Below are 15,230 nucleotides of genomic sequence, written 5' to 3'. Positions count from 1 at the left end.
TTGATACATAAAAGGTTCTTTGTTAATATTTTCATGTTTGATACAAATGCAAGATTCATGGTCATCCATGATGTGTCTAGTGATGCAGTTTCCAAATGTTTCAAGTGCAAACTTTTAATTATGTTTTTGAATGTATTCTATGGTGATTTGCTCTTTCTGATCAAACGAATGAATGTGCTCAATAAAGAGTTTCAACTAATTGCTTGATTGTATGACATAGAATTTGACATTTAATTGGGTTAGACTAGTTGTAGAACATCGGTCCATTTTCTTCTTGTAATTTTGAATATAAGAAGTCCTTTGAGTTTACTCTCTAACTTAAAATAATTTTCTGAGTATTTTTTGTATGAAAAGACCGCGAATTTGGTTGAACTATTAATAAATACACATAACAAGATGAATGTTACCCTTAAGACTCTTTTGGCGAAAAGGTAAACATATTGACCATGTCGACAATCCCTCCAGCTGAATAATAAACATTACCAATGATGGTCAATCCTATTAGTCCAATGGAAATTAATAAATATTTCATTTTATCAGGCAATGGTGCTGCTATAGCCAAGAATGGAGGAAATGGATTGTCATTCTATTCAATTCAATCAATTGTTCGGTTCTGATTCTCGGTAATTGCAGTAAGTCTTTGCACATTTCAATGAGCGTATTGATTCTGCCGATGTACCATGGAAATAAAATGTTCAAATGACCTCCTGTGTTTAAAAAGCCAGTCACTACGAAACGAGCAACTACTATTTCACTAACTGTCCAAAGTATAGTCATTTGAGCAAACAATTTGTCCTCAAAAACTCTTCCATTTCGCATTTTTAAAGTAATCAAAACTATTAAACTATTTCGGAGTAACGATAAAGTACACAAAATGGATTCTGCAAAAGCAATAAGAATAAAACCAACTGATTTGTCTCCAATAGGATCGGCAAGAACTAAACTGACCAATTCATTGTCATAATAAACCAAAAGAACTGCTAGTCGAATGATGGTTACTACAATCACACATCGAACAAGGTTATTTTTCCAAGCATAACCTTCGTAACAAAAGTCTCGCATGTATTGTTCATAGCCTCGTTTGGTGACCAGCAAACCACGAGCAGTTGTTTCCATCGTATCGATCAATTGGTTGGCATGTCGAGCAGCATCTTCATCATCAGGTAGACCCACAAGACTCTTTAATTGGTTGATGTGGGTTAATTTGGAGTAAAATTGATGCATTGCTAAAGAACTTTAAAACTTAGAATGTATGACGGACTGTAATAAACGTATAATTATAAAATTACATTATTCGATTGCTGACAAGTGCGCTAAAGTATTCAACAGTTTCCAATACTGTATGCTTTATTATAATTATGTTATTCATATTAGTGTTGATGCAAAATCAATTTCCAATCAATGTTGTGATCTCAATATAAATCAAGTTAAGAGACAATTTTCAACAAAAATTTCGAAAACAATCACAAGGATTCATTAAGAAGGGGAATGTTTTCCGATAAATCGATAGGTAGTCGTCAGAAACGACGTTTGTTGAGTGTTTATGTTGAAACTCAATTTCTATTATGAAATAATGATATGAAAAAGATAACATTCGCCTGTAATTTTTGCCTCTGATTTAAACTTATGAAAGTTTCTTTTGAACAAATTTTAAACAATAAACCATATTTAATGTTCTCTTTTGCTTCAGCTTCTATCTCTTAATATTTAGCTGTAATTGTTATTATTATTTTATAATGCAAAACATTAAACCTACAAACAAAGATATCACGAACCTTGGAGTTGTTGTTTAGATGCAAAAGTTTCTTTGTCGGTGCAAAAATAATGCATTCTCAATGTGAAACCAGACATTTAATGAAATGAAAAAGGTTCGTTGGCAGAAGGCAATCATGGTCAACCTGAATTTTGCTAAAAATGTTTTCATCAAAACTGTTCTCTTCATCGTTGGTTTACCTAATGAAGATGATCATGGAGAGGAAACTATTGCCGCATTCAATCAATGGTGTCGACTTTCAAGATTGTTTGGGTCAACAATAAATGGCTATAAACGTTATTCTTCAGCTACTCCAAATAGAATTTCTTCTTTTAACCGAAAAAATTTTTTGATTCGTTTTTGTAACATCATAAGCATGATTCGCCTGCTTGTTTTGCTTCTCTATGAAAACGAAACTGTCTCGATTTTCGCCGGAGATCCTTTATTTCGTTCTAAACATCGAGTCCTTGCAATGTCCATAGTATTTATTGCATTGGTCATTGGCTTTTTTTCTCGAGAAATTTTCTTGTCACTCGAGGCAAAATCAAATACAGAAATATATTTTTGTTTCGAATGCTTTCTTCAAAGCAATGATTTTAATCATTTAAATCTACAGATGACTCCGTCTCGAGCTATTACTCATCGATACATAGTTCACTTTTTTTCCATTTTCTGGACGCGTTTCATGTGCTTTGTTATTCCTTTCTTGACTATCTTATTGAACACAACAATTATTGTAAATCCATTCTTCTACCAGATTCCGAGTTATGCTATTTTCAGTATCTTTTGGACCATTCCATTTACATTTGCTTTTGTTTATAATATTGTTGGTTTCGCCAGTATAAGTGGTTACGTTATAATGTCCGGACTCTACTACTTGAATCGTTTAAAGTCTATTTGTTCCATTGCTGTTCATACAACTAATAAGAGCAGAGAAATCGAAGATGAGTTTGTTACATCTTTGATTTTGAGGTTTATTGGCCATTCAAATGACGTTGAGCATTTTCTCAATGTTTTATCATTTCTTATTTTGTATTATATTCTGGCTATTTCTTTTCTCGCTGATTTACTCATCTTTGCTGGTTTCGCGAGGGTTCATTCAGATATTATTGCCAACATGTGCAGTTTCCTTGGTGTCTTCATCATGGGTCTGTTAGCCATGGCATGCTACACTGAAGGATCATTCCTTACAAAAGTACTAAAATAGTTTAATAATCAACAATCTTTAATATAAGATTGATATTTGAACATAACTATCGCTAATATTATTTTACTTTTCAGCTTCATTTATTGTATGAAAAACTTCATTTAATTAGCGAGTCGAGATTGAAAATGAAAACAAAGATGAAGGTAAATAATGCAAAGCATTTAAGGGAACAAAACTTACCACAATTTCATTTCAACTGTTATTTAAGATACTTGAAGTTATGGACAGGATAATTGGACCATACAATGGAGTGAAAGCAGGAGATCTGGCGACCATTTCTAAATATTTTTTCGTCATTGTGAGTATTGGGATTAAGTGATTCCTGATGAAAAGATCTTAATTTTAAAGTATTATTTTACCTATCAGTTTCTATTGGAAAATGCATCAACTTTAATGCTTATAACAGTCAACACAAGATCGTTCTTGGAGTGAAATATTGGATAATTTCATAGTACGAAAAATCAATAATTTTCAAAAGGAATCAATAACGAAAACTGATTGGATTAATTTTTTGAGCGTTGATTTTAGGCAATGGAAAGTGATAAAAGTCCATAGAAATTGAATCAATGCTTTTCATTAACTTCAATTCATTATTCATTAAATGATGTTCATGTAAATAAAAATTTGAAATCAAAGTTATTAATACATAAACTTATTTTTATTGTTCTTTGTTAATATTTTCATATTTAATACAAATGTAAGATTCATAGTCATCTATGATGAAATGGTCTAATGATGCAGTTTCCAAATGTATCAAGTGTAATACACAAACTTTTGATTATGTTTTGAATGTATTCTATGATAATTTGCTCTTTTCGATTTAATGAATGATTGTAATAAATAAAGAGTTTCAACGAATTGCTTGATTGTATGACAGAGAAGATCAATGGTCGGCCAGTAAGACAGAAACGATTTAGCTGCATCACAATTTCCTCGAGATTTTTGCAATGGTTTTAAATTGCCTCCTTCTTCTTCATTCTTTTGCAGCACAAACTTCAAACAACCAAGCAATCGTCATTTAATTGCGTTAGACTAGTTGTAGATCCTTGGTCCATTTTCTTCTGCCAATCTGATTAACAGCTTTTACCAAACAGAAAAATGAAATTTCATAGGAAAAAAGCCGTAATTCAAATGAAAATATTCACTTAACTATTGGAGCAAAAAGTTTTTAAAGTCTAACAAAATTAGTCCAGTTTGTTGTAATGAAAATAAAAATTGAACTGAAATTTGAGCTTCTCTGTTGGTGTTGACATATCTAGCAGCATTTGCATCGTCGGGTAGACCCGCAAGACTCTTTAATTGATTGATGTGGGTTAAATCGGAATTCAATTGTTACATTGCTAAAGAACTTTAAAACTTACAATGTATTACGAACTGCAATGAACGAAAAATTACATTCTTCGATTGCAGGTGAGTAAAAGTATGCAGTTTCCAGTTGTTTCAAACACCAATACTGTATAATTTATTATAGTTATGCTACTCATATTAGTGTTTATGCAAAATCCAATCAATCAATTTCCAATCAATGTTGTGATCTCAATATAAATCAAGTTGAGAGACAATTATCAACAGCAATTTCAAAAAGAAATCACAAGAATCCATTAAGAAGGGGAATGTTTTCCGATAAATCGATGGGTAGTCGCTAGAAACGACTTTTGTTGAATGTTATGAAGAAATTCAATTTCTATTATGAAATAATGATATGAAAAAGGTAAACATTGCCCTGTAATTTTTGCCTCTGATTTAAACTTATGAAGCCTTCTTTTGAACAAATTTTAAACAATAAACCATATTTAATGTCCTCTTTTGCTTCAGCTTCTATCTCTTCTAATATTTAGCTGTAATTGTTATTATACTTTTATAATGCAAAACATTAAAGCCACAGACAAAGATATCACAAACCTTGGAGTTGTTGTTTAGATGCAAAAGTTTCTTTGTTGTTGCAAAAATAATGCATTCTCAATGTGAAACCAGACATTTAATGAAATGAAAATCAAAATTTGATGATCTTATAGATTAATAGCAGTGAACTGATTGTTTTTGAGTGAAATCAATTGAACTTAAGTTGCAAATTTTGTTGAAATTTTATACATTTCTTTTCTCTTTTCCTATTGTTTGTCTAAATATTGTCAAGTATCGATCATGAACCAACAAGAGCTGAATGAATGTATTAAGATTAACATTTCATTCAATTTAGATTAAAAGTTTTATTTCTCCTTATTAATATTTTAATAGATGGTTAGAGACATAGAGCAATCATGATCAACCTGGATTTTGTTAAAAATGAATTCACCAAAACTGTCCTCTTTATCGTTGGTTTACCTAATGAAGATGATCCTGGAGAGGAAACTATTCTCGCATTCAATCAATGGTGTAAACTTTCAAAACTGTTTGGGTCAACAATGAATGGCTATAAACGTTATTCTTCAGCTACTCCAAATACAATCTCTTCTTTTAAACGAAAAAATTTTTTGGTTCGTTTTTGTAACATTATAAGCATGATTCGCCTGCTTGTTTTGCTTCTCTACGAAAACGAAGCCGTCTCGATATTCGCCGGAGATCCTGCATTCCGTGTCAAACAACGAGTCCTTGGACTATCCATAGTATTCATTGGATTGGTCACTGGCTTTTTTTCTCGAGAAATTTTCTTGTCACTTGAATCAAAATCTAGTGACGAAATATATTTTTGTTTCGAATGTTTTCTTCAAAGCAAAGGTTTCAATCATTTAAATCTACTAATGACTCCGTCTCGAGCTACTACTCATCGATACATAGTTCACTTTTTTTCAATATTCTGGACGCGTTTCATGTGCTTTGTTATTCCTTTCTTGACAATCTTATTGAACACATCAATTCTTGTGAATCCATTCTTTTATCAGAGTCCAAGTTATGCTATTTTCAGTATCTTTTGGACCATTCCATTTACATTTGCTTTTGTTTATAATATTGTTGGTTTCGCCAGTATAAGTGGTTACGTTATAATGTCCGGACTCTACTACTTGAATCGTTTAAAGTCTATTTGTTCCATTGCTGTTCATACAACTAATAAGAGCAGAGAAATCGAAGATGAATTTGTTATTTCTTTGATTTTGCGGTTTATTGGCCATTCAAATGACGTTGAACATTTTCTCAACGTTTTAGCATTTCTTATTTTGTATTATATTCTGGCCATTTCTTTTCTCGCTGATTTGCTCATCTTCGCTGGTTTCATAGCGAGACTCCATTCAGATATTATTGCCAACATGTGCAGTTTCCTTGGTGTCTTTATCATGGGTCTTTTAGCCATGGCTTGCTACACTGAAGGATCATTCCTTACAAAAGTAATGAAAATATTTAATCAACAATCGTTAATATAAGATTGATTCTTTAATATAACTATTGCTAATATTACTTATATTTTACTTTTCAGCTCCATTTAGTGTATGAAAAGCTCCATTTAATTAGCGAGTCGAGGTTTAAAATGAAAACAAAGATGAAGGTAAATCATGCAAAGCATTGAAGGGAACAAAAACTATTTCAATTTCATTTTATTTAAGATACTGGAAGTTATGGACAGAATAATTGGACCATACAATGGAGTAAAAGCAGGAGATTTGGCGACCATTTCTAAACATTTTTTCGTTATCGTGAGTATACAAACGATCAAATGACTCTTAATGTTAAGACCTCAATATCAAAGTCTTATTTTATTCATTAGTTTATATTGGAAAATGCATCAACTTTAATGCTTATAACAGTCAACACAAGATCACTCTTGGAGTGAAATATTGGTAATGGCATAGTACATTAATAATACGAAAAATAATGGAAAGTGATAAAGTGAATAGAGAAATTTGATGAATGTCTTTCATTAACTTTAATTTATCAGTCATTGAATAATCATCTTGTAAATAAAAATATGAAATTAAGGTTAGATAAACTTCTTTTTATTGTTCTTTGTTAATATTTTCAATACAAATTCAAATTCGAAAATGGTCATCTATGATGAAATGGTCTAATGATACAAAGTTTCAAATGAAATATGCAAACTTTTGATTGTGTTTTTGAATAAAATTTATGATAATTTGCTCTTGCCGATCAAACGAATGATTGTACTCAATAAAGAGTTTTAACGGATTGCTTGATTGTATGACAGAGAAGATCAATGCTCGGCAAAGAAGACAGAAATGATTTAGCTTCATCCCAATTAATTTCCTCGAGATCTACAGATTTTTGCAATGGTTTTAAAGTACAAATGAAGTCAGGTTGTGTTGAAGCAAGTCGAGATATTTGAATTTGGCCCAATTTGATGAGCAAATTGATAGCGTCTTCTTTCAAAGGTGGAAATGGTTTGCACATCCGTACCAACGCAGGAGCCACCGGAATGAAAAATTGTTGCCGTTTTCCACTTTCAAGGATTGATAGTAATGTCGCAGTAACATTGAAACAAAGTTTAGCTATACACATTGATTTTACAATTGGGTATTGTTCAACCAAATAAGAACAAAGTTGAATCGCGAAAATCTAGTGGAAAAATAAAATGAAAATCAACATAGCATTAGATAAAGATTCAAAAAAATCTCAATAAATATACTAACCTGTTTATCTAAATCTGGTTGACTCAATAGTTCAGGGATAAATTCAAGACAGATATGCATCGATGGAATGGAGGACACAGTGAAAGGTAAGAGTTCACTTGGATAACCTTGGAAATGTACAAGTTTCACAAGATTTGGATCGGCAATGAAAACTTGATGTAAATGAACTCCAATCAATTTTTTTACTTCATCCAGTTTACTTTGATCACCATTTTTCTCTTCGTCATTCATGGGTAAACAACATTCTAATAATAACTGAATAGCAGTGCTTTCCTGTGCAGTAATAAGAGCAATACGCAGTTCTTCTCGGTCTTTTTCTTCCTCAGTGGTTTTGCTTGGCTTTTCTAATAAACGACGTGCGAAATGAGGTCGAGAAGCAATAAGGAAACACTGAAGGATATGTAGAGTTATTTCCATCAACACGGGACATCTAAACACTTTTACGTTGCACCTTAAAACATGCAAAGGGTCGAGAACTATATCATCCCATGTCAGTTTCTTTTCATGTCGTTGATTAGACAGAGCATTGACTGTCATAACACACAAATAGTCAGGAAATATACAATTGAGTTGCCACCAAACTTTTTTTGCCTTTTCAAGAGTTTCACTTGTCACTGATTCATTCAAAAGTAAAGGTAAACTATCGACAAATGTTGATGATAAAGGCCATAAATAATTGTTGGGTAGACTCAACATCCGATCAAGCGTTCTGGACAATGTTTCATTAGATTGTCCAATTGATTCGAAGGCTTTTTTTAAACGAGATTTCAGTTCACTGATGGATACATTCGTTTTGATCTGAATTTTACTTGTTGCATCTCGTTCTTCAGCAGCAAACCAATCTTGAACCAAACATAAATGTGGATAATGGGTTGAAATTAAGCGAAGAAGACGTGGAAATAAAACACCATAATTTTGTGGTTCATTCTTCGCTTTCTGCATTAGATGAAAAATGGGCAACTGAGAAAACAATTGAGGAGAATAAATTTTTACACTGCGGTTGAAAAATGTTAGATCTTTCATCATACTCAGACGAGTATCTTCATAGAGAAGCACGTAATAAAGTAGTATTAATTGAGTTGTCAATAAGCAAGTCGGTTGAATTTCTTCGACTACTTCCATCCGATTTTCAACGTTATCCTCAATAGAATATATCTTATGCTTAAAGATTGACAAAATTTCTTCCTCACTAATTGGTTCATTGGTTGCACTGGAAGTTTTAGTTGGTATTAGGACTGATTTAACATAAGCTTCAATGAGAGGTGGGATAACAGGATTAAGAGGAACAGTACAATTACAGGTTTGACGATAAAGCCAATCTTTGATGGGCACCTTTCAAGAAAAAAAGCAGAATTAAGACAATTAATTAATAATCAAGAAATTGATATGCAAAAGATCTAATTTTTTACCTCATATTTAGTGAAAGCACGAGTTTTCAAAAGTTGGAAAATACAATGAACAGGCAAAAATCCAGGTAAACACGAATTCAAGTTAGTGGTAACTGGAACTTTCACTGCATGAGCAGTGATCATTTGATTAGTGAAAACTTCATGAGTAAACATTGTTTTCAAACGACTGAGAGTTGTATTCCTCAGAGTCAATTTGATATCTAAAGTTGAACTGACTAATTCAGAAATAGCGGTTATCTGATTACCATGAAAATGAATGGCGATAAGAAGTAACATTTCTCCAAAAGATGATCTTACACCAGATACTTGGCCAAAAAGACTTTCTTCTTTGACTAGCCAATTTAGCCATTCAAGAGTTCTCTTTTCAGCCTCTGTGTTTGTCATGACTGAGGGACAAGCTAATAGAAGACACAAAGCTGTTGATGCAAATCTTATTCCGGAAGGATTCGCGGCTGGATGTTGAGTTATCACATTTAACAATATAGCAGATTCTTCATCAGTAAATTTCATTCCAGCTATTCCACGCAGTGCACAGTAAAGTCTGAGTATTGCTGAAGCTTCAACTAGATATAAAGATAGATTGCCTCCTTCTTCTTCATTCTTTTGGAGCACAAACTTCAAACAACCAAGCAATTCGGCTCTTAATTGCGTTAGACTAGTTGTAGATCCTTGGTCCATTTTCTTCTGGCAATTTCGAATGTAAGAAACAAACCAAGTTCGAATTTTTTCATCATTTCTGAAGAATAAACCACTCAAAAAAGAAATCAAATCATTGATTTGAACAAGTCGCACTTTGTTTGAAATGTTTTGGGAACAACCAATACTATCCAATGTTAAAAAGATGCACAAAGCTGGCATTCGCAAAGACTCAAGTGCTTCAGTGCGAATCAGAAGAGCGTGAGATGGATTAATTTTACATAGAATACGGAGAACATCAATTCTACGTTCCCCGATAAGATTTTCTTCCTCTTGCTTATCTCCATTCATAAGTAAAGCGGAACATATTTCCGAAAACATTCCAGGAAAATTTACTACAAGCCTCCAGATGATATGATGGCCTCTTTTGAAATATAATAATGTTTCAATAACATCCATTAAACAAATTGAGTTGTGTAGCTCTGCAATAGCTATGACCAAGGCATCAGTTATTTCATCGATGTATATTTCATTATCAAATAGCTCTGAATATTTGTGATTTGAAGATGGATATTTTGCTTGAGCTAGATAACATTTGATGCTCATCTGCGATGCCAATAGTTCGTTCAGAACTAATTTTAATCTTTTCAGTCCTCCGCTTTTTTCAAAATCTACATTTGGTGAAAAGAAGAAAAATTTAGTAAAGACGAGAAGAATGATAAAATTCATTGATATAAGAAAACTCACCTAACACTATGTTTCCAGTTGTACTCTGGGATTCCTCACTTGAAATAAGGTTGGCCCTCAGCTGTTGCTCCTTTTTCACATAAACTTCGAGTGAATGGAAATCCACTGAAAGTAAAGAGACAATCATATTTGCAGCTTCGTGGTTGTACAGAATCTCCATTATTCTCTTTCTCTGATAACTCCAAAATTGCGATTCATCAAGCGACCGGCAAAGAGCTATCCTCAGAAGGCTTGGCAGCAATGGGCGAATCTCATGTTCACTTAACGAGCTGATCAGATCAATGTTCATAGAACTGATTGCTTCAAATACTGTAGGAGAAGTCATTGTTGACCAATTTTAATTAGAGATGCGTTGGTTATTCACAAGTGATGAAAGCTAAATGGCCAGCAATAGGATCGGATCCTAGACCTGATACTTATAATCAACAGACATATTGTTTACAAAAATTTGTTGTATTAATAAGATCTATCTGGATACAGTTGAGTCAATGGATTTAATGGGCCAAAGTTTCTTAAAAATGGAAAATTTGTCACTTGTAAAATCAAACTTTGATAGAACAGAGTCAATCTTTTAAAAGTCACAATGTACCAAAATTATTGAGCCAAGACGTTGATGGTGCTAACAAAATAACTAGTTTAATTTGTATAAGACTTAGCAGTCAAATACTATTGACAAATTGTCTTAAAAGACTAAAAACAATCAAGTAAATAGCCAGAAATTTATGGTCATTTACTATATAACATGTACTCTTTTCGGTAAGCCCTATTCGTACAAAAAAATATCTGATAAGATTCTGATCTTTGGATATGGAGTAGACTTTTATTTGCCTTAAAAGTACGGCGCGTTTGTTTAAACTCTATGGAATAGTGTCAAAAACTTGATTATTTAGGTTAAGATATGAGAAATTGTTGATTAGTAGGGACATAATTATCACATTTATGCACAAAAATTACAAAAATGGGCAATAACGGGTAAAAATTAGTTTCTTTCAAATTTAGACTCTATTGGGTTGTAGAGACATAAAAAATGACCTATCAAGCTTTGAACTATCTAACCTGGCCGAATTTAAGATTAATTAAACCTACTCTTTAACCACTGGACTGACAGTGGTACAAAAAAAAAGAATTAAACAATTAAATAATATCAGTTGCTATTTTCAATATGAAAAGAAATATGAGAATGAATGAGCGTCAAATACCAGTAAGAAAATGTCATAGATTGTGGAAGGTTAAACTGCAAATCGAACTGATCTAATGTCCAAAAACAGAAAATTTAGCCTTTTTAATTAACCTAAATGGTTTGAATTTCACAAGAGATGGCGTTGAAATTCGCATTTGTACGAATAGTCCCAACGCCTATTCGTACAAGTTTTTTGTACGAATAGGCTTTTCCACTCTTTTCCATTGAAAACAATTCCTCTCGCTACTGGATATGTGTGATTATATCGATACTCATCGATAATTCGAGCGATTAATCGGAACCAAAAAAATTTTTTAAATGGATTGAAAAGATTGTCAATAAAGTTTTGATTCTCCACATAAAATTGATTAAGTAAAATAATTTTTATTATATTAATTATACGTTTCAGTGTTTTATTAGTACAAAATATTTTAAACTTCTGATCTTTGTGTTGAGTTTTCTGCTTGTTGAACATCGTATGTTGGTATTCTTGACTCCACGACTTCAATTGTTTGTTCATTGTTTTTATTTTCAATTTTGGGTTTTACTCCACCGGCAAACAGTTTGGTTACTAAATTGGAAAAAGGACTTTCTACTAATATCCTCGACACAAATGAAAACAAATAAATAAGGAAAAAGTATGGAAATTGATCGAGATACATAAATTTGAATACAGATGTTTCCATTGGAACTGTGGCAATTGCGTTTCTAAGTCTGACGAAAATTAAATTCAAACAAAGAATTGACAAACTTATTCGTGAAGCGATCAAGAGGATTCTAGCACACAATATTTGATCTATTATCTTATAAGCGTGTCCCTCTTTAATTGTATAAATTAACCAAGCAATCATTGAACTCCATAAGCTTTTAGAAATGCTTCCATAAACAAAAGAGGCCCACCAAAATATTTGAGATTCGTAATTGGTATAGTTGAAGAAGAAAAGATGGACAGCCCAACCGCCAAACCATAAACACCAACCACAGTTCACTTTAAACTGAAAGGTAAGAGAATTATTTTGAAAAAAATTAGTGATGTTTCATTTTCTTTTAACCAATTTGATTTGACTTACTCGTGTCATTTTCTTTCCTTGTCCATTCAAACAGAAACCAAGAAGAACACCAATAAAGTACGGAGCCAAATGAGCAACTGGTTTTAAATGGAATCGGAAATTGTACAGAACAGTATCTTCATTGATGAAATCGCTTATCCTCCAGAAGTGCCTTAAATCAAAAATATAAAGGCTAATTCCTGAGAAAAATATCCCGAAAACAATTAGAAGCCAAGTGCAGAATAAAGCCTGGCATTTACGACCACGCGAAATCGGAATCCAAACAATTGTTAAAAATATGGTGCAAATTAAATCTACCGAGAGATACCAATCAGTTACTAAACACCCATGTGATCCAGAAAGATCTGGTTTCCAATCAAACCAAATTTGAATCAAGAGTAGATTTGGAAGCCAATTGTTGACACATTTATCCATATTGGATGATTTTGGATGATACCAATTAGGTCCACCAAGCTCATTTTTTATCCAATCATTCAGCAATAAATAAGCCCAGGATAAAGCCCAGATAAGTGAAGGAAGAAATCTGAGATAACGTCCAAGAAGAACCATAAGCATGGTTACTTTTTTGCGTTTCTGTATGAAAAGAGACATGCTTAGCCCAGTTACCATAAAAAAGGTATCAACTGCCAGAGGGAAAAAATATGCGGGAATGAATCCAAGACTAGGTAAAATTGTTATTGACTGATAAAAGCGAGCTGTATTTTCATCGATCGTTCCCAAAAGTGCATGTGAAACAACTATCATTAACATTGAAATAGCTTTGATACCATGAAGACAAGTTAAAGACGAAGATGATTCACTTTCACTGGGTTTGGAGACAAGTTTAGCATAATTGGTTGCCATATTAAAATCTTGTAAAGATGGCATATTGGTTAAAGTGCCCAAAAGATTGAGAACGATTACCGTTATAACAATGAAGCCTCCAACGTAAACGTGAATTGGTAAATCAAGCGGCACCTTTTTGGCATCGCAGTGTTGAACTTTTACTTGCAATCCAGTTTTGTATTGTTTCGAGAGTTGCGATACAATAGACTCTATTTCAATGGATGAACATCCTCGAGGTAAACACACTCCATAAGTGTAATTTACTAAGTGATGGAAGTGTAAATAATCGGCAACATGGAATTTGAAAGGTTCTGTAGAGAAATTAAATCTTTCGCTGTCTAATTTTCTGGTGAAACCTTCATATTTTCGTCGCTTTGGTAAGCCAAGGCTCATTGAAAGAAGACAATATTGACTTGTAACCATTTGATAACATTGCTCATATGAACCATAAGAGAAGAATGTTCCACTCATTAAAGCAACAGGTCGAGTTCCAGTTGAATCCAATCCTTGAAAATAAATAAGCGTCAAAAGCATGAAAATCAAATAAGCAACCAATGTGCTCAATTATTTATGGGAAAACTGCTAATACATACTGTAAGCTGGACATTAATCTCAGCAAACTAAAAAGAGCCGACTGATCTTTAAAATGGTTAACATGATTAACATCAATGATTTGACTTTAAAATGATTATTTTATGACTATAAATTGAAGGGCCTCAAACTAGTCAATTGTTTGTAATCAATCCATAATGCATCAAAACTTCAATCAGATTAACACCAAGAAAGATTAATCTAAACCATATTGATAAGATCGATTTTTGAAACAAATGCTAATCGTTAAACTTTAGTTGAAACTTGTATATTGATAATAATTATAATTATCCTGCTTCGTTTTTCCATTCAAAAATTGAAAATAAAATCAGGTTAAAATGACCTTTATTACGTTTGTTATTCGTTTCGTTATATTTATCTGATGGTTTTGAAATTATTATGTTGATGAATTATTATGAATTATTAATATAACCAGATCAAAGTAAGAGGCGAACAAATCAGATTGATTTAGTTAAATGTTCATCTGAAACTAATAAACATTGTTTCATTTTCACACTACCACTTGGAGGTTGATCACAAAAATGGATTATAATGATTACTTACGCTGCAAAGCTTCAGTTTTAAATTGTTTTAAATCCTCAACATAATTGGTCAATGAAGATGAACATTTGACGGACACATTAGTAGACATTAAAACATGTTGGAATGGCTTTTCAAACTCATTGGCTAAATTGGTAACCCAGTTGTGAGAAAAAGATTCAAACATTGACCAAGATTGAAGATATTGTTCATTATTTGACTCCAACAATTTATTTCCATCTTCACCATTGACTGAAAGTATATTAACAATCAATGAACAAACTAATACAATTGAAAACATGGTTGAACAATGAAAAAATAAGCCAGTTATTATTGAAGCACAAAATTCACATATGATTTAAATAACCACAAATCATAACGAAAGATTGAAATATCTGTTTACGTGATTAAGCTGGGGTTTTTGACTGAATATGATTATATTGTCCGTAACTGACACATTAACGTTAAATTGTTGTTGATAAAATATTGATTGAAACAAAATTGTAATTCGATGGCGAAGGGAAAGATGATTGAAAAAAAGAGAGTCAAGAGAGAGTTATAAGTTACTTGACAAGGATTTTTGGTTAAAATTGAATTTCATTCTTGGATCCTTCGAAAATTAATCTTAATTTCCCTTGATGATTTACCTTCATCGTGTTATGAAACAAGAAAAAAAAGTAAATATCTTATTTAAT

General features: G+C 32.3%; 2 protein-coding genes across 2 annotated transcripts; both read right to left on the bottom strand.

The window, feature by feature from the left end:
* Positions 1-6,864: 6,864 nt before the first annotated feature.
* On the bottom strand, positions 6,865-11,084 carry IntS2 (integrator complex subunit 2). The gene is made up of 4 exons (XM_015934438.3): positions 10,330-11,084; positions 8,947-10,253; positions 7,538-8,869; positions 6,865-7,463 (listed from the first exon to the last, which is right to left on the bottom strand). Exons 1-4 carry the CDS (start codon positions 10,652-10,654, stop codon positions 7,056-7,058), a joined length of 3,372 nt encoding a protein of 1,123 aa, XP_015789924.1. The 5' UTR covers positions 10,655-11,084; the 3' UTR covers positions 6,865-7,055.
* Positions 11,085-11,873: 789 nt separating this feature from the next.
* LOC107366802 (O-acyltransferase like protein-like) lies at positions 11,874-15,108 on the bottom strand. Its single transcript, XM_015934439.3, has 3 exons — positions 14,560-15,108; positions 12,580-13,910; positions 11,874-12,504 (listed from the first exon to the last, which is right to left on the bottom strand). Exons 1-3 carry the CDS (start codon positions 14,834-14,836, stop codon positions 11,941-11,943), a joined length of 2,172 nt encoding a protein of 723 aa, XP_015789925.2. The 5' UTR covers positions 14,837-15,108; the 3' UTR covers positions 11,874-11,940.
* Between the last annotated feature and the right edge of the window lie 122 nt (positions 15,109-15,230).

This window comes from Tetranychus urticae, chromosome 2 (assembly GCF_039701765.1).
Source record: "Tetranychus urticae isolate SD_2017Ah chromosome 2, NJAU_TeUrti_SD_1.0, whole genome shotgun sequence".
Classification (NCBI taxonomy): domain Eukaryota; kingdom Metazoa; phylum Arthropoda; class Arachnida; order Trombidiformes; family Tetranychidae; genus Tetranychus; species Tetranychus urticae.
Note: the sequence above shows the minus strand (reverse complement) of the source record. Positions and strands in the feature narration are given on the sequence as shown.